General features: G+C 39.2%; 1 protein-coding gene across 1 annotated transcript in view; it reads right to left on the reverse strand.

Annotated features, from left to right (window-relative positions):
- Positions 1–19,190, reverse strand: part of LOC132394768 (low-density lipoprotein receptor-related protein 1-like) — a 1,611,265-nt gene that overhangs the window by 423,646 nt on the left and 1,168,429 nt on the right. Inside the window, exons 37-41 of the mRNA XM_059971176.1 lie at positions 6,242–6,376; positions 6,021–6,150; positions 678–804; positions 390–541; positions 15–139 (exon numbers count right to left, since the gene is read on the reverse strand). Coding sequence (XP_059827159.1) covers positions 15–139; positions 390–541; positions 678–804; positions 6,021–6,150; positions 6,242–6,376 — 669 coding nt within the window. The remainder of the gene's footprint in view (positions 1–14; positions 140–389; positions 542–677; positions 805–6,020; positions 6,151–6,241; positions 6,377–19,190) is intronic.

The following is a 19,190-nucleotide window of genomic DNA, read 5'->3' on the forward strand; positions in this document are numbered from 1 at the left end:
AAAAATGAATATACCCCTTTCCCTGTCTCTGTTAAACACTTTCACACCCTTCAGGTTTACTCCGAGATGTGTTCTCATGGTAACAGAATCTACTGCATTATTCTTGTAGCCTCTTTTGATGGATCCATTAGCATGTGCCCTGTTGAGAGGAAAGACACTTAATTAGTAGGACCATTTTAATTACTAGAGAAAGAATGCAGAGGTGTATGCACTCAAGCTAGACATTTTGTGGTGCAAATTCAAAAATCACAAATGGTTTACTCAGGAACTCATATCCATTCAGGACTTTCAATATGACCTTGCAAGTAAAGTGCTAATCCAATACGAATAGAGAAGCTAGAACTGCATGAACATTTTAAATCCTTAGCACTCATGGGAAAATAAATTACCTGTCAGACCAGAAGATATAAACCCCAAAGACTGCAACTGAAAACAAATCCATGTTGTTGCCTGACAGCACAACCTCTCGGTTTTCTCCAGTTTCAAGATCAATCCTTTCTATCTTGTCTGTGCGGGCATCACACCAATACAATTTACTTTCCTGAGGATCAATCAAATAGTAGACATCAACAGACTTTTTAGTGAGTAGTCTGAGGCATCTTATTTTTAATAAAATCCTAAAATATAATTGAAGGAAAATGTTGTTGACATTCTTTGGAGCAAATCTGTGGGCAAACCTCATAGTCTACTGATATCCCATTTGGCCACACAATGTTGGAGCTCACGAGGACAGTTTGTTCTGATCCATCCAGCCGTGCTCTGCCAATACAAGGCTTCTGTCCCCATTCTGTCCAGAACATGAACCTATTTTAAAAAATAAAAAATCGTTGCTGAGAACAGAATATGTGTATTATTAGAAATATCCCTATGTAATGTCTTTCAAATTATGGAATCCTTTAAGAAATCTTATTGAAATGTAACTCATTCAAAATAAAGTGTTACATTGCTTCAGCTCATGAACACAGAACTGCTATTATGACAGCTGTAACATCATTCTGGGTCCAACAGCACCTTTAGTGGATAATGCCAATTTATATTTTAATCATAAATTGAAATGCAAAATATTGTGCACCATTACTAAACTGAAAATAGCTTGAACTAACCAATGAATGAGGGTTATAGTGACTGAGATTTATTTTAGATAAATAGTTGACCAGACAGAAATTTAACTATTCAGTGTATGATTCCAAAAATGGTTTTGGATTTTATATTAAATATTACCCAACTGTTTCAAACCAACAATATAAACATTATTAACTTTAAAACTACACTTTGTCATTACTTTAACAGCTAACAGGAGCTGCAAGGGAGAATGCAAAACAATTGTTGCACAAAATATACTCGTAGAGACCCAAAAGGCATACATCCATGTATTGAGCCAGGTCCTGACTGTTTGCTACTCAATATAAAGTAAAATATGCCAGGGTTTAAGGATATTTAATTAATAGAACAAATATATTACATTTTGCCATTTTTTCACAAAAATCCTTAGCTTCGTATTATTTTCCCAGCCATTATTTTTCCTGTGTTTAATCTTTTGTGTGCGGATCACATAAATTGTCTATACTTTAGCTTGATATTCGTAGAGACGTTAAATTACATACACGCACTCAAAAAAAAAAGCAAATTTGCACATAGCTCACGAACAGTGCAGGACACTCAGACAGCAGAGCACCAACATCCATAATTGGAATTTGCCAGTCATGTCTGACATACAGATCCTCACAGGTACACCCCCTTTATGATTTTTATTTAGTCTATCTTTCCTCTGCCCAGTTCCATCCACCACCCCAACTTTGCTCCTGTAATCTCCTCACTCTAATCCTCATCCATATTATGGGTAATTTTATTCCAGATCCCTTCCTCCAATCTTGACCCTAATCCTAATCACATCGTATCACCACCCACTCCTGTAAAGAAGTTTGACTCCAACTCTGCAAATTTCCATTTCACCTCAATTTGATTCCTAATATTCCCTGCCATCTTGCTGGACTCCCTTCAACTTTACCCCTAGTCACATAGACAACCCAACTACTCGATGCTTCTTCTGTCATTGCCTTTGACTTAGTATACTGAAAATTATTGAGACAGAAACACAGAGAACCAGAAAGGAAAAAAATAGGAGAGTCATACTTAAAACACGCCTCTTCCGTGTGTCAATGGGATAACAATCGTCCTGAGGAACGGAAGCGTTTCTGGTTTGGTTGAATTGTTCTCCGATCTTGTCAATTTATTTGTATATGTTTCATCACCATATGAAGAGGCATCATGAGTGCGCTGTTAATTGTGGTGGGTCCACCGTATGTTTGGCTTTTATATAATCATCAATCAAATGGTTGGTCATCATTTCCGAAACCGAATTGTGAAGTGGGGAGAAAATCTCGTCACTGATTAGTTGCATGGCTAACATTGTGCATTGAGATCTGGAATTTTGCCTGCAATAGTTCATAAATAGAATCGAGGTCTATGTGTTTGCTTACAGATTTGTTAATGGAAAACCACACTTCTAGGAATCCTCTGTTACACAACCGTCCAGTGATGAGATTTCCTCCCCACAGTACAATTGAATTTGCAAAATGATGACCAGTCAGCTGATGGATAAGTATATAAAGGCCGAGCATTCAGAAGAAACACCACCGTTAACAGTGTAGGGATGATATCTCCTCCTATGGTGATGAGACATATGCAGGTAAATTTCCAAAATCCGAGAACAACTCGACACAACCATCAACCACCCGAGCTACACATTTTCCGATTTTATTTCCCAGAAGCATTTCTACATACTTGCATTTCTGGAGGTGAACCAAATTCAGTAATAATTTGATAAAAAGCAGATTCATAAATTCAGGCAAGGAAAGTTGAAGCATTTAAATTTACAAACCTTTATCATAAATATAAAATCCTGTACTTGCTAATACTTATTTATGTTAATTTAGAAGAAATTGTTATACATGAAGAATACCATGAGGTGGTGCTCATTTCAGAATCAGAATCAGAATCAGACTTTAATCGCCAAGTACCTGTGCACATACAGGGAATTTACTTCCGGCAGATGTTGTCTCTCTGCTCATAACAATAATAATGATAAATATAAATGAAAATATAGATTATACATACAAGTAGTCCAATCCAAGTAATAGTTAGCCGACAGTTAACCGGCAGTTAACTGTTCAGCAAAGTGACCGCAGTTGGGAAAAAACTTGAATTTGCAATTGCTCCTGGTCTGGATCATGAACAAGCATGGATAACTTCCTCGACTCAACACTGAACTGGTTCCACAACCTATGACTCACTTTTAAGGATTCTGCAGCTCATGTTCTAAGTATTTATTTATTTTTGTTTGTTTGTTATTTGTTTCTTGTGGCATTTGCAAAGTGTCTTCTTTTGCACATTGATTTTTCTGTCTGTTTGTAACTTTTCATTATTGCTATGTACTTTTTTATTCTACTGTGAATGCTTGCAAGAAAATGAATCTCAGCTTAATATATGGTGATTATATAAGATTCCTTCAGGTTGTCATAGCCGAGGGAGGTACTGTGGATAAGCTGCCATTACCTACTAAGTGTTCCCAATGGAGTGTCTTAAATAGCCTCTGACAACCAAGTCCACTTTCTGGCCTTCACATATGGCTCAGCTGTTAAGCCCAGCGGAACCATTTCAACTGACAGAAGGGACAAATGTGGGTTACTGGCACCTTAAAACCAGTTGTTTTGGGCAGATAGAGATTGCCAGCAATGGTTAGCAACTGATCTAGGAGAGAAGGAAAACTCTAATCTCAAACCTCTACTGCCTTGCGGCTACGTGTACTCCTACGGAAGACTTCCAGAGTAAACCACGAGGAAAAGATCAAGGGCTGGAGTCCCTGAGGCAGTCCAACGTTGAGTTCAATGCTGATTGGCAACTCCTACAATGCCACTGGTACTTAACTATATCAGGTTCTACCATTGCTTTGGATTCATCAGCTGCATGGAGAGCAGAAGCCTACTAAATGGGCAACAGCTTGCTCTCCATATCGTACTCCCCTGGCCTGCGTATCATGTGTACAGCTAGGATACAATGTCCATAGATAATCCTGACCAATGGAGGGCATCAAAAGGAACCTTTATAATAAATAGACGTTGAACTTTGAACTGTAGTGCTCTGCACAAATAGAAGTTTGCTTACCAATAGAGTGATTACCATCTTAGCATTAATTAATTTGAATGGCTCTGAGTTGTATGGCAAGCAAAGTTATATCATTAAATTAATCAACTGATTCCCCTTACTGAAACAAATGTCTATATTGGAAACTTCCATTTCCAGTTGAAATGGTCATGCAAGATTAACTTTGTTTGCCCTGACAAATAGAGTTGGTCTGGATCTTTTATGTGCTCAATGTTATTGCCTATCCTAAAGTGCTACTCAGAGTTACCCTGGAGGGCAGCTATGCTCTGGAGATATTGCTTTCAAATTTAAGAATTCTTTCACATGGATAAATAACTATGTAATTCCTGATGGATAGTACAACACCTTTTATTAAATAAAATGTGTACCCTTCAATAAATATAAAACATATAGTGCTGATTCAAAAAATAGAAACCACTGTTTGTCCTTCACACATTGTTACTGTTACCAGGATTCACTCCTTGAAACTGTTGATTCTAACAATTTAGTCCACTTCATACTGTGATGTGATAATGTTGAAATGAGATTTTAAGTCAGGTTTTGTTACATAAAGGATGTTGCCACATCAAATGCAGGGAATATCAACATGCACCTTTGTATGCAATGATAAAGAACGTAAATTTTATTTTAAGCCCCAATTCCTTTGATTTTTTTTCTCAAAACATTAACAAAACAGGCACTGTTTTATCTGTGCTAGAAACATCTGAACTTCATTCCTGTGGAAACAAAAACTCCACATGTTTTCGAACAAACACACTCCTCATATGTGCCACCATGACTCAAGGGAAAGTAGCAGCTAATAGGAGAAGTTTCCTGGATAGGATCTGTCTGAACTATAATAATGAGGTCAACAGTACAAAATATATTAGGACAAATACCAACCTGATGACAAAGCAGAAATGTTTTGTCTCTGGTGTCATCACTAATAAAGACAAGCTCATGGGATTTCAAGGTAGATATTAAAGTGTGTTGACTTTAAAATAGTGCAGAGTACATGAGAAATCATACTAAAAGAGGTAATGGTGGGCTTGGGTTCTTGGTGGATAATGGGTAAACTACTTTAGGGATAAGCCATATTAGAGGAAGTTGAAGATGTTGTTGGGGATAAAGAATGCATTACCTAAAATTGAAAATAAGTTTAAAATGAAACTGATCTGGTCTTCAACTTAGCCTTTATTTCAGTCTCAGGAGCAAATGCAGCACTGCTTTTCAAATCAGTGTCATAGATATATACATAGCATGTTAACAGGCTGTTTTGCCCACTGATTTTATACTCTCCATATTGCCATCAACTTCTGTAAATTCTGAAACTCAACACTTCCTGCTCCCACCCCACACGCTTCCCTAACACACACACACAATCTGACTTGATATGGAAATAGAATTCAATCCAACAGCAACATTCTGTTTTTCCCCCAAACATATTTCATGGCACTTTAGGATGTTTAAAAGCCTATGCTCTTTATTCTTTTTGAGAATAAGTGAAATAGAGGTATCATAAAAAGGATTTAGTCACTTCTCAGGATGTAAACTTCATAAGAGTAAACTTATTCCATTGAATAATTTGGTATCAGTCAACTCTGACCTTCCTTTTAAAATTGTAAGAAAAGCCTAGGCTAATTTATGTTTATCATATCTTTTAATGTTTCTCAGATTATGAAAAAGTAGGATAGTTTGTATATTTTCACATATAGATCAATAAGTTACATTTTTATATAAAACTAACCAATAAGAATCTCTCTGTGGTGAACTGCTGTAAAATTGTACATTACATTGTTCAAAGGAGCGGGCATAGATGAACAACACTGAATGTGTCCATCTTAATTTCTTCTTTTATAAAATTATCGCTCATTTACCCTTTCTCTGGATGGACAGCTATTGCACGTGGCTGATCAAGCCCTTGTGATATGACTACGTAACGAAAGGACCCATTAAATCTTGCAACTTCTATTATATTGAAGCCATGATCTGTCCAATATATATTGCCTGAGAAAAAATATAGAAGAGATAAATGTTAATGTTTCAACAAACAACAGCATTAGTAAGTAATAGAAGAAAAGAACAGAAGCTCTCCTACCAGCTATCCAATCCACTGCTATGCCTTCAACTCGTCCAAGGCCATTAGTTATGATATCCTCTCTCCAGGTCTGGTCTCGTTTAGCCCTATTAATTGTACTCCTTCCCATATCTGTCCAATAGATTGTATCATTTTCTGTAAATTAAAAAAAACAGAAATTGAAATTCTGAGAAGCAACAATTTGCCAGGATCTTTTCATCAATGAAAGCCCAATCAGATGGTATTTTCCAAGAGCCCATTACTGTTCACCTTCCCCTATTCTGGACCAATTTTCTTCCAATTACTTGTAAAGTGTACTTAACCAGTCATCTGATACTTCACTGTTTCTCATCTAAGAGCTTACAGTTGTCAGCCTAATCTGACAGCACAATCTGACATCCAAAATACACATTAAAATATGCAAGTCTTTGAAGCTGGCAGGGAAAATCTTCCAGTTTAAGATGGCGCTGGTGAAACTCAGTGACTACTTGCTGATGGCAAATCAAACAAAGAAAACTACTACATACTTCATTAATTACACCTTTTCTGTGAAATGATCACTACAAACAATAGACTGTAACTTCCCTATCAGAGCAGTTAGGGGGGAGGGGTTAAGGGGAGGGGGTAAGGGTTATATATATTGTTTTTTCATACTTTGTAATCATTTAAAAATGCAATAAAAAAAGTTTAAAAAAAAAGAGTTGAGATTTTGAACCGTCTGTACGATCTAGCATTTTTTGCAGTGGAAACTGAAGTCTGAAAGATGCAGGATAGCTATGGTGTGGTGTGTATGGGCTGAATCAAGGCACTGAATTAAGGCTGGAGAGTGGGGAATGGGCTAATGTTTCTCATTCCTGGAACAAACTTGAAGGCAATTTGACTTGGCAGAACCAAGATGAGGTGAGCAGAAATGATGCAGAGTTGACGCGGTAGAGTCCCAACCCAGGCCTGAGAGCAAGGAAAGATTAATTTAAGCACTGAGACGGATTGGAAAAGTTAAATACAGGCAGAATTAAGGTGACAGGGCACCGGACTGAGAGCATATTGAAGTGGTTAGGCCTGGGTACGAAAGAAAGGCGATTTAAGTACGGGCCAGATTGAAAAGAACAGGGTGCAAGGCGAGACATAGCCCAGCTCTGCAAGGTTCACTTATCTCTGTGCTGAACTGAGACTGTGGCCTGCAACTATCACGGTGTAGACCCACTTTTGTGAACTTCAGTTCTAATTGTAATTGTTCTAATTGCGTACTTTTATTGCTTGTTTTTTTTTCCTTTTTTTCTCCCTGTACGTTGGGTGTTTGACAACCTTCTTTTGTTTTAATGGGTTCTATTGGGTTTCTTTGTCTCATAGCTGCTTGTAAGGTTGTATTAAGTATATACACTCTGATAATAAATGCACTTTGACTTTGAGTCAGAGAGTTTTACAATGTGGAAATAATGCTTTCAGATCAATAAGACTATTAACACAATAACATATCCTGTGTTATTCTCCCCACATTCTCATCAAATCTTAATACAAATGGCAAGTCACAACGGTCAATTATCCCTCCCCCCAAATTGTAAGTCTGCGACAAGAGCAAGAAATCAAAGTCCCACTGTGCCATCCCGTGGGCTACTGTCTTTAGATCCAACCAAGATAAGCTACACAGACCAAGATACAACAACAACTTCTGTAAGTAAATAGAGTGAGTGTATTTACTCTGCAATTGTTGGCAATATCATCAGAAATCTAAAATCTATTGCAAAGTCACTCTTACAAATGTAATATCATTTCTCTCTTGCAAACAAATATTGCTGCATTCCAGTGCCTTAAAACCAATGTAAAAATTAACTCTGATTTGAAAACTAGCTATACAAAGCTTCGTACAATAGAAAATCAGCAGATGCTGGAAATCCGAGCAACACACACAAAATGCTGGAGGAACTCAGCAGGCCAGGCAGCATCTATGGAAAAAAAGTAAAACAAATCTTCATGTCACCCTACCTTTTCCACTCCCATCTGTTTGAGCATGTTCAAAACAGAGATAAATTTCAATGAAGTATGGTTTGGTACTCAAATAACCAACATCCAGTACTTGATATTGAGTGCAAGTTCTGGGGATGGCTTCATTCCAGCATCAAGGGCAGAGGCTGTCAGCATAAGTGCATAAAACCGCATATTGTTGACATTGACTTCTCTAGTAAAACAAGATGAATTTTTATGCAACAGTAGTGAGCTTCTGGCTTTAGTACAAACCACAAATACAATTCCCTCAAGAGTACTGATGGAACAATCATTTACTTTGATGTATTTAGCACCTGCCATTATGGCATCTGATAGCTTTTGTTGATATATAGTGCTTGGAGGTCATTGTGTTAGGTTTTGCCACCAGTACAAGGCCAGAAAGAGAGAATTTTGATGAAGATAAAGTTTAGCTTTATCTGTCACACGAACATTGAAACATACAGTGAGATGCACTGCATCAAATCAAATCATCAAGCTGGATTCAAGTAGGGTCCTGAAAAAGGATCTCAGCCTGAAAAATTGACTGTTTATTTATTTCCACAGATGCAACCTGATTTGTTGAGTTCCTTCATTTTGTATGTATTACTTACGAATTCGAAGTATTGACTGCACTGTATGACAAAAAAAAACTTTCATGACATTCATGAGTGATGATAAAACTAATTCTGAGATGGGTCTCTGTTGTGGAATGAGAGTGGGAAGGGGCAGGGAGATCATGGTTGGGAAATGGAGAAGGGAGATGAAGGGAGCAGGAAGTACCAGTGAGACATTTTGTAATGATCAATAAACCAATTGTTTGGCATCAAACAACCTTACCTGGTGTCTCAAGGTTGAGTGTGTCTGCATCTTTGCCACACCCCATCCACATGGCCACAAGGAGAACTTACAAACATCTTACAAACAGCGAAGGGAATCAAATCCAATTTTACTGCTGATGCTGTAAAATGATGTGTTAACCACTATGCTAATGTACTAGATTGCCTCTGTATTTCTATTTTGTCTGCCTCAGTGACCTGAAGGGCTATGTTGGCTGGAATTAGTGTTTTATGCTTTGCCTCTTGTTTGAGTCTCCCATGCCAAACAAGTTAAAGGGTAGAGGCCAGACTAAGAGTGGTTGACTGTGATCCACCGACCCTCCAGGTGCAGGGGCTCAGCTCAGAACTACCAGAACTGTTATAGAAACTGCAATGAATACTGCTTCTACAACTGTGTCCAATGATATTCCTGTCTCCACATAGGATGTGCATGACTGACAGAAAACTGAGAGGAAGCTACTGACACCATGAACACCGCCAGAGATGGAGACTTTTATTCCTGTCCTTAATACCAGCAGTGTAAAAGGAAAGAATTACAACCCATGACAATAGACATGGAAGTGTTATTACTTATGCTGTCTCTCATGAATTAAACCAGCAAGTACAGTCAGGTGGAAATGGTTAATTACAGAGGACCACCCATCCTGGCAGCACTATTTGTTCTTTTCCAGATCAGACAAAGACGGTATCAAATAAATGGCAAGTATGATCTACTTTTCATTTTATTTCTGTAATTGCACTGAGAAGAATGCAAATAACATAACAGCATGGAAACACAGCAAAGAAAGAAGTTATTTGGTCCCCTATGCCTATCCTGATTCTTTCAAAGAGCACCCATGCATGACAGGCTTTTCTACTTTTTCCCATAATGATTTCTGTTTAGAGATACATAACAGAATAGGTCCTTGCAGCCCTTTGAGCCTCACTGCCAGCAACTCACCTACTTAACCCTATCTTAATCACAGGACAATTTACAATGGCCCATTAACCTACTAACAAATGTGTCCTTGGACTGTGGGAGGAAGCCCACACATTACCGGGGAGGACGTATAGACTTTTTACAGACGATGTCAGAATTGAACTCCAGCACCCCAAGCTTTAATAGTGTCGCGCTAAACATTATGCAACCCACAAGTATCAGCTCGCTTTGAGATTTAAGTATTGATCTATTACATTGTCTTTTAAGGTAGGGTAATTATCTTTCTCACTTTAACTAAGGGTTACCTTCCCTGCAAGTTCAGCATCTAATTTAATTGTATTTATATTGTAAACAGGTATAAGGAGTGCCTTGTCAATTTAGATTGAATTAAGTCCTTCTGCTCTAACAGCAATGAATAAAATTTTATTGGTAGAATGTCACTTGAGGGCAAAGAGAAGGATAGACTTTGCATGATAAAAATAGACAATAATCAGATTAAATTATTTAAATAAGAAGAAAGGCAAGGCTTCACAATAACAATACTCATATATTATTCTCACCAACATGGAGTTATGCTGAGAAGACAGATATGAAATATTACCCAAATGTGGTGACAAATATAGAGTACAGCGATTTTAACCACACATTACAGACATAAATGTTTCAAGCCAGGGTGACTGATGATACAGTTGATGTTTAATTAACATGTGTTTGATAGCAACATTGTACTTGACAACAATGATGATAAATATGCATTATTTCCTGTATTGCATAATTTGCTGCATTGACACTGCAGTATTCAGTGTCTTACAGATGAAATACTATCTGGTGTCACAAATATGCTCAGAAGATTTTAATGTTCTTGCACTAATCTGGTGATTTTTATCTATATTAATCATAATGTAGTTGAATATAATCATTGCAACATTCACAAAATGCTGGTGGAACACAGCAAGTCAGGCAGCAGCTATAGGAAGAAGTACAGTAGACGTTTCGGGCCGAGACCCTTCGTCAGGACTAACTGCAAGAAAAGATAGTAAGAGATTTGAAAGTAGGGGGAGGGGGGAAATCGGAAATGATAGGAGAAGACAGGAGGGGGTGGGGTGAAGCTAAGAGCTGGAAAGGTAATTGGCAAAAGGGATACAGAGCTAGAGAAAGGAAAGGATCATGGGATGGGAGGCCTAGGGAGAAAGAAAAGGGTAGGGGAGCACCAGAGGGAGCTTGAGAACAGGCAAAGAGTGATGGGCAAAGAGAGAAAAAAAAGGGAGGGGGAAATAAATAAATCAGGGATGGGGTAAGAAGCAAAGGAGGGTCATTAATAGAAGTTAGAGAAATCAGTGTACATGCCATCAGGTTGGAGGCTACCCAGACAGAATATAAGCTGTTGTTCCTCCAACCTGAGTTTGGCTTCATCTTGACAATCAAGGAGGCCATGGATAGACATATCAGGATGGAAATGGGACGTGGAACTAAAATGTGTGGCCACTGGGAGATCCTGCTTTCTCTGGCGGACCGAGCATAGGTGTTCAGCAAAGTGGTCTCCCAGTTTGCATCGGGTCTCACCAATATATAAAAGGCCACACCGGGAGCACCGGACGCAGTATACCACACCAGCCGACTCACAGGTGAAGTGTCGCCTCACCTGGAAGGACTGTCTGGAGCCCTGAATGGTGGTGAGGGAGGAAGTGTAAGGGCAGGTGTAGCACTTGTTCCGCTTACAAGGATAAGTGCCAGGAGGGAGATCGGTGGGAAGGGATGGGGGGAACAAATGGACAAGGGAGTTGTGTAGGGAGTGATCCCTGCGGAAAGCAAAAAGCAGAGGGGAGGGAAAGATGTGCTTGGTAGTGGGATCCCGTTTGAGGTGGCGGAAGTTACGGAGAATTATACGTTGGACCCAGAGGCTGGTGGGGTAGTAGGTGATGACAAAGGGAATGCTATCCCGAGTGGGTGGTGGACGGATGGGGTGAGAACAGATGTGCTTTTGAGAGCAGAGTTGATGGTGGAGGAAGGGAAGCCTCTTTGTTTAAAAAAGAAAGACATCTCCTTTGTCCTGGAATGAAAAGCCTCATCCTGAGAGCAGATGTGGTGGAGACCGAAAATTTGTGAGAAGGGGATGGCATTTTTGCACGAGACAGGGTGGGAAGAGAAATAGTCCAGGTATCTGTGAGAGTCTGTAGGCTTATAGTAGATATCAGTAGATAGGCTGTCTCCAGAGATGCAGACAGAAAGATCAAGAAAGGTGAGGGAGGTGTCGGAAATGGACCAGGTAAATTTGAGGGCAGGGTGAAAGCTGGAGGCAAAGTTAATGAAGTCAACGAGCTCAGCATGCGTGCAGGAGGCAGTGCTAATGCAGACGGCAATGTCGCGAAGGAAAAGAGGGGGACGGATACCCGTATAGGCTTGGAACATGGACTGTTCCCCAAAGCCAACAAAAAGGCAGGCATAGCTGGGACCCATACGGGTCCTCATTGCTACACCTTTGGTTTGGAGGAAGTGGGATGAGCCAAAGGAGAAATTATTGAGAGTAAGGGCTAACTCCATTAGACGGAGGAGAGTGGTGGTAGAGGGGAATTTGTTAGGTCTGGAATCCAAAAAAGAAGCGGAGAGCTTTGAGACCTTCCTGGTGGGGAATATAGTCATTCCCCATCATATAATCATTGCTTCTGTTTGTCAAATATGAAGTGATTTATTTTATTATTACTCACAAAACAAAATATAATTTCCCTACTAAGAACAAAAGAAATTGTTGCTACAGGACACATCTGTAGAGCAGAAAAGAGCTGCTGTTTTGGGTTGATGACCTTCCATTAGAGTGAATGGAATATTATGTACCAAACATTTTAATCTATTTTTCCCTTTTCTCAGGTTGACCAAGATTTTCGTTTTAGCTTGATGAATTTCAGAAGGTTATTATGTAACTATGATGAATGTGTTAGGAGTTACCCCATTTGATAACGACCACTCTAAGGATTCATTCCATCCCACTTGATAATCAACAAAACAATGTCAACTAATACTTAAGTTTATTCAGCGTGAGAAATATGACAAGATCTGAGGAAGATGCGGCAGGCAAGCAATGCAACCAACGGTGACATCCTTCACACAGTTTACAAAACTACTTTTACTACTTCTTCTTTCAAATGTGATTCTTTTGGAACCTATAATTTATATTTTGATAATGTGCCTTTGGGCTGATTGAGCGATCAAGTAATTTGCTGTCCCTGAGGGAGTTTAAGCGGAGTATGTGGCCTCGAGGTCAAGAAGCCTGGAGATGGGCTTGAGTCTAGAACAGATTCTATTTCTCACCAATCAAAGCATCAAATAAGATTGAAATCAAGATGACAAGAGTGGATGGCAAGCAGCAGGTGTTCAGTGCCATCTACTTGTGTTCGACTGGTACATCTCTGCCTCTCGCCCACTGCTGCCAGAGGAATATGCCAGTCTCTCTCTCCCTCTCACTCAGTGCTGCTGGGGGATAGTGCTTTAGTCTTGTGTCTTGGGCAAAGTTTAATCAAAGTGGTTTGTGAATTAGACTCTGTAGTTCATGTTATGAGGTGTTTCTGGTTACTTTTTTATTGCTATTTTGTGCAATTTTGATCACAGCAGACTGGCTTACTGTCTGCAGTCAACGAATCCCACTGCGCTAAATTGAATTGAACAGAACTGAACTTTTGCTTTTGGATGTTTTATATTCTGTGTTTTTGCTCTTTTTTGCAGTTTGTGCAATTTTGTTCTTTTTTGTGCATAGGGTGTTTGATGTTTTCTTTGAACGGGTTCAATGGTGCTTCGTTGTTTCGTAGCTGTATGTGGGAAGAGGAATCTCAGTGTTGTATAATGCATACATTGTTTGATAATAAATGTACTTTGAATGGGAAGTTGTGATGATATGTAGATAAAGTTGTCACGGAAAAACTCTGTTATAGAAAATCCTAAGCTCTGGCAGTTGCTGACTTCACAGTATTATTTGAAAATTGGACACAACACTCAAAGGATAATATGGTTAAAACACCATGAAAATGCTCCATGGTTCCAAGTTACTACTGCATCATTGTGACAAACTTCACAATCCAGTAACACCACAGGAATTTGCTGGACAACTGAGAATCATTGATCCTAATTGTCATTATTTCTGCTCCGAATATCATGAAAAAGTATACCATTTTAACAAGTATGCCAATAAGCATATAACAGATAAAATTTATTTTCCAAATACAGAAATGAATAGATTTAGCAATAGATCATTGGTGATAGCAGAAATATTAACCTGGAAGTGAGAACATTGCAGGTAATTATTTGGTCACTGTCTTAAACATTAGAATAGAACTAGGCAAGTGCAGTCATTCCCAACTGGATAAAAGGTAGGGAAACTTTGGAAGAAGGTGGCAATATAATTTAAAATAAACAGTGCTTTCTGGTTGTCAATGAAATATTATTTCTCATCTACATACTGTTGACCCTGCTTGTCCGTGAAGGGTTGGTTCTGGGAACCCCCACTGATATCAAAAAACAGTGGATTTTAGGATCTGGCGAAGCTCCAGACCTTATTGAACCTGTCTCAGTGAGGTGGACTTTAGGACCCGGCAAAGCTCTGAACCTTATTTAATCTGTCTCAGTGCAGTGGACTTTAGGATCCGGCAGAGCTTGGGACCCACCACCCACAGTGTTTCAGTTCCATTGACAGAAAACAATCACGATTGAAAATAAAGTGGAAATAATAAAGCAATCGGAAAGAGGTGAAACGCCATCAGTCATTAGAAAAGCGTTAGGTAACAGTCGGTCAACAATCGGAACAATTTTAAAGTGAGAATAATGGAGCATGTGAAGGCCCTACCCCAATGAAAGCTGCAATTATTACTAAGCAATGCAGTGGTTTAATTATTGAAATACATACATTTCTTAAGAGTTTTATATGCATAGAAAGGTAAAATATATACTCTATACTAAGACAAATGTTTGACTAACTGATGCAAAATAATACAGGATGAACCTGTTCCAACTTAGAGAACTTCCATTTTTTTTTGATTCCCAATACGTAATAACCTATGCAAATCCTCCCAGATACTTTAAATCATCTCTTGTTTACTTATAATACCTAATTCAATGTAAATGCTATGTAAATAGTTGTTATACTGTATTGTTTAGGGAATAATAACAAAGTAAAGTCCATACATGCTGCAACAACAAGTGCTGGAGAACTTCCAGGTTTTCCCGATCCGCAGTCGGTTGAATCCGCGCATGCGGAACCTGCAGGTGAGGAGGGCCGACTGTATATTACAATAACATCAAGGTGATGCACAGGAGTGTTAGATCCCACATCACCAGGAGCAGTTGTTACCCTTCAACCGTCAGGTTCCTGAACTAGCATGGATAACCTCACCCTCCTCACACAACCAAGGAACTCACTTTCATAGACTTGCAGTACACCATGTTCTCAATATTATTTATTACTTTTTTTTGTATTAGTACAGATGGTCTTTATTTGCACATTGACTGCTTGTCATGACTTATCATTGACTGTTTCTCATTGATTCTGTTGTATTTCTTTCTTGTACTCTGAATGCCCGAAAGAAAATCAATCTCAGGGTAGTATGTGGTGAATATATATGTATTTTGATAATAAATTTACTTTGACATACTTTGTCATTTCTGTAATTCTCAAGGATGCTCCTTCATACTATTTATTTATTTAGATTCCTGGTGCAGAATAGGCTCTTGTGGCCCTTCAAGCCACACCACTCAGCAACCCCTGACAACCCTGATTTAACCCTAACTTAATCACTGGACAATTTACAATAACCAATTAACGCACCCAGTATGCCTTTGGAATGTGGGGGGAACTGGAGGACCTGGGGAAACCCAACACATTCCACAGGGAGAATATACAGAGACTCCATACAGAGGACTCAAGGGCTGAACTCTGACACCACAGGCTATAATAGTGTCATGCTAACTGCTACACTAGTATTTATGTAGCTCACCATTGTACTTTCTCCTGTGGCAATGTTTCATTATACTACTGGTTTGCTGTATATAGACACTGAGTTTCCCATTTTCCTTCCAAAGGATTCTCATTTGGTATGTGTAACGTATTGCGTTAGCAAAATCTGATCAGTAAAATGGGAATTCAAAAGTGATGCACATCTATAATGACGGGGTTTCTCAAACAAAACAAATTAAGGAGAAATAAAATAGCTATCATCTATACCTGGATAGAAATCAAACAGCATAAAAAAGTCATAGCCATGAAAACCATGTCTGTAAGTCTGTGATGGTAAGTGCAGTGAGTGTAATTATGTGCTACTATTCCAATCTTTTATACATGGAAGATGAGTTCTTTGAATTTCCAGTATCATTAGCATTGTATGTGAAGTAGTAAATAAAGGCTTAGTGTTATCAATGCCTCATTTGTTGCTCTTTTCTGTATCAAAAATGATAGTTTGGCATGAAATACAGTAGTTCTGTAATGGCTGCATTTTGTTTGTGCTTAACAAGTCATATAAAAGAACAGATGCACAATAATTTACTACTGACAGTAACTACATATTGAATGCTACAGGAATGTTGTAAACTTACAGCATTTGGTTCCTTACAGAAGAGTTGCACAATGTGAAACTATTCTTGCCACTTCCCTTCAATCCCTTAATCTCTGCATCCTCTCATTTCCATTTGCATGGTGGAGCACTTGCACATAATGAGAGAGGTTGTGATAAAGCAGAAGAAATTGACTCACAGGGTGTGACCAGAACATTCAAAGAGAAAACTGAAGAGAAAATTGATGTTTTTTTTTCAGATTAGAAGTCTATAGGGAAAACATTTTATGTTCTAATAATAACTTAAGTAAGTGTATGTCCATAAAATATTAAATGAAACTGTTAACTAAATATTTGCTGGTTGCTACTGCCTTAAGAAAATGCCACAAACAAGTGAAAATCTGCAGAAGTTGGAAATCCAAGCAACAGTCAAGAAATGGAGCTATGATGTTCACAAAGTCATTAAGGCAATGAAACAATACAAGGCCAACAGCCAGACACAACTGTACTTCAACACGTGCAACTTATGGCAAGGTCTGTACACCATCGCTGCCTCTTTTTCCAATAATGCTTGGTTCAATGTCACCAACACTGAGGCCCTGCACCCCTGGGGAGAGCTGCTGAAGTGACTTGCACCTCAGTCATCTCTGAGGCTGAAGTACGTAGGTGTTTCCAACAAGTGGACAGTCACAAGGCTGCAGGACCAGATGACATCCCAGGGCGGGGACTCGAGATGTGTTCAGCACAACTGGCTGGTGTGTTTACAGACATTTTTAATCACTCCTCTCTCAATGTAGAGTGCCCTCCTGCTGCAAAACATCCCCCATTGTCCCTGTACCTAAAAAGACCAAGGTAACATGTCCTGTTACACTCACCTCAATGATAAGCAAATGCTTTGAGAGGCTGGTCAGGAACTACATCTGCAGCATGCTACCACCCACAATGGACCTCGTACAATTCGCCTACTGACACAGCTGATCAGCAGGTGACATTATAGCCACAGCACCACACACCTGGAGAAGAGGGACACTTATGTGAGAATGCTCTTCTTGGACTAGAGTTCAGCATTCAACACCTAATTCCCTCCAGGCTTGACAAGAAGCTCAGAGACCTCAGACCTCACCCTGCCTTGTGTAGCTGGATCCTGGACTTCCTGTCAGATCACCAGCAGGTGGCAAGAGTGGGCTCCCTCACCTCTGCTCCTCTGATCTTCAAATACAGGAGCTTCCCCCCCCCCCCCCCAAACCAGGGCTGTGTCCTATGCTGCCTCCTTTACTCTGTGTATACCCATAACTGTGTTGCCACCCACATCCGATCTGCTAATTAAATTTTCAGATGATACTACATTGATTGGTCTTATCTCAAATAAGAACTAGGCTGCCTGCAGAGAAGAAGTCATCACCTTGACACAGTTCTGTCAAGAAAACAACCCGTCTCTCAATGTCCCAAAAACAAAGGAGCTGGTTGTGGACTGCAAGAGAAATGGAGACAGGTTAACCCCTATTGACATCAATGGATCTTGGGTTGAGAAGGTGAATAGCTTTAAGTTCAGTATACACATCACCGAGGACCTCATATGGTCAGTCCCATACCAACTGTGTGGTCAGTCCATACCAAATCCTAAGGACTTTTTACAGGGGCACAATTGGGATGGCTAACACAAGGGGGCATAGTTTTAAGGTGCTTGGAAATAGGTACCGAGGGGATGTCAGGGGTAGGATTTTCACACAGAGAGTGGTGGATGTGAGGAATGCACTGCTAGCTGCGGTGGTGGAAGCGGATACAATAGGGTTTTTTAAGACCCTCTTAGATAGGTACACGGAGCTTTGAAAAATAGAGGGCTACGCGCTAGGGAAATTCTGGGCAGTTTCTAGAGTAGGTTGCATGATCGGCACAACATTGTGGGCTGAAGGGCCTGTAATGCGCAGCAAATTTCTAGGTTCTACTAAGTTCTTTCTATGTATGTAACTGATAAAGACATCAGTATAGAAATGGTAATGAAAAAAGATTACGTGCAAGATGAAGACTTTAGGAAGCAAAAACAATTATTTATGAAATGCTGTAAGAAGTATGCTGTAATATACCAAATACCTTCTTCGAAAGGTGAATATGGGATATTAGGAAATTTGTTAAATATGATCAAAACACAACTTATTAATTGTATACCCAGAGAGGTTGGGTACATTCATCAAGGCCAAAAACATTAAAAGGACAACTTAAAATGAAGAATGAAATGCAATGGTTTGCAAGCAGAGTGAAGCTCTATTATTAGTTTATTGAGGTTCACGCATTTAAGTGACATGAGCTATTTTGTTGGAAACATGGTATTTCATAAAATTTTGCAATATTAAACACACATTTTAACACAATGCCCAATTCTACTACTTGTTTCATGTTAACTGAGAACATATACAGGTGTACCCCGCTTTCAGAGCATTCACTTTACGCAACTTCGCTGTTATGAAAGACTTACATTAGTACCTGTTTTCGCTAACGGAAAGAGGATTTTCGCTTTTACGGAAAGGATGCCTGCTTTAATCTTGTGTTTATCCCAAGAAAGACTACCATGACCATGAAGCCTTGCGCGCGGAGGTGTGTGCGCATGTGTGTATCTGCCGATTTTTTTCTACAAATCGGTTTTGGCTTAATCTTCACAATTTTGGTAAGTGAAACTACATTGGACATACATTATTTCTACTTTA

The sequence above is a fragment of the Hypanus sabinus genome, chromosome 5 (genome assembly GCF_030144855.1).
Source record: "Hypanus sabinus isolate sHypSab1 chromosome 5, sHypSab1.hap1, whole genome shotgun sequence".
In the NCBI taxonomy this organism is placed as follows: domain Eukaryota; kingdom Metazoa; phylum Chordata; class Chondrichthyes; order Myliobatiformes; family Dasyatidae; genus Hypanus; species Hypanus sabinus.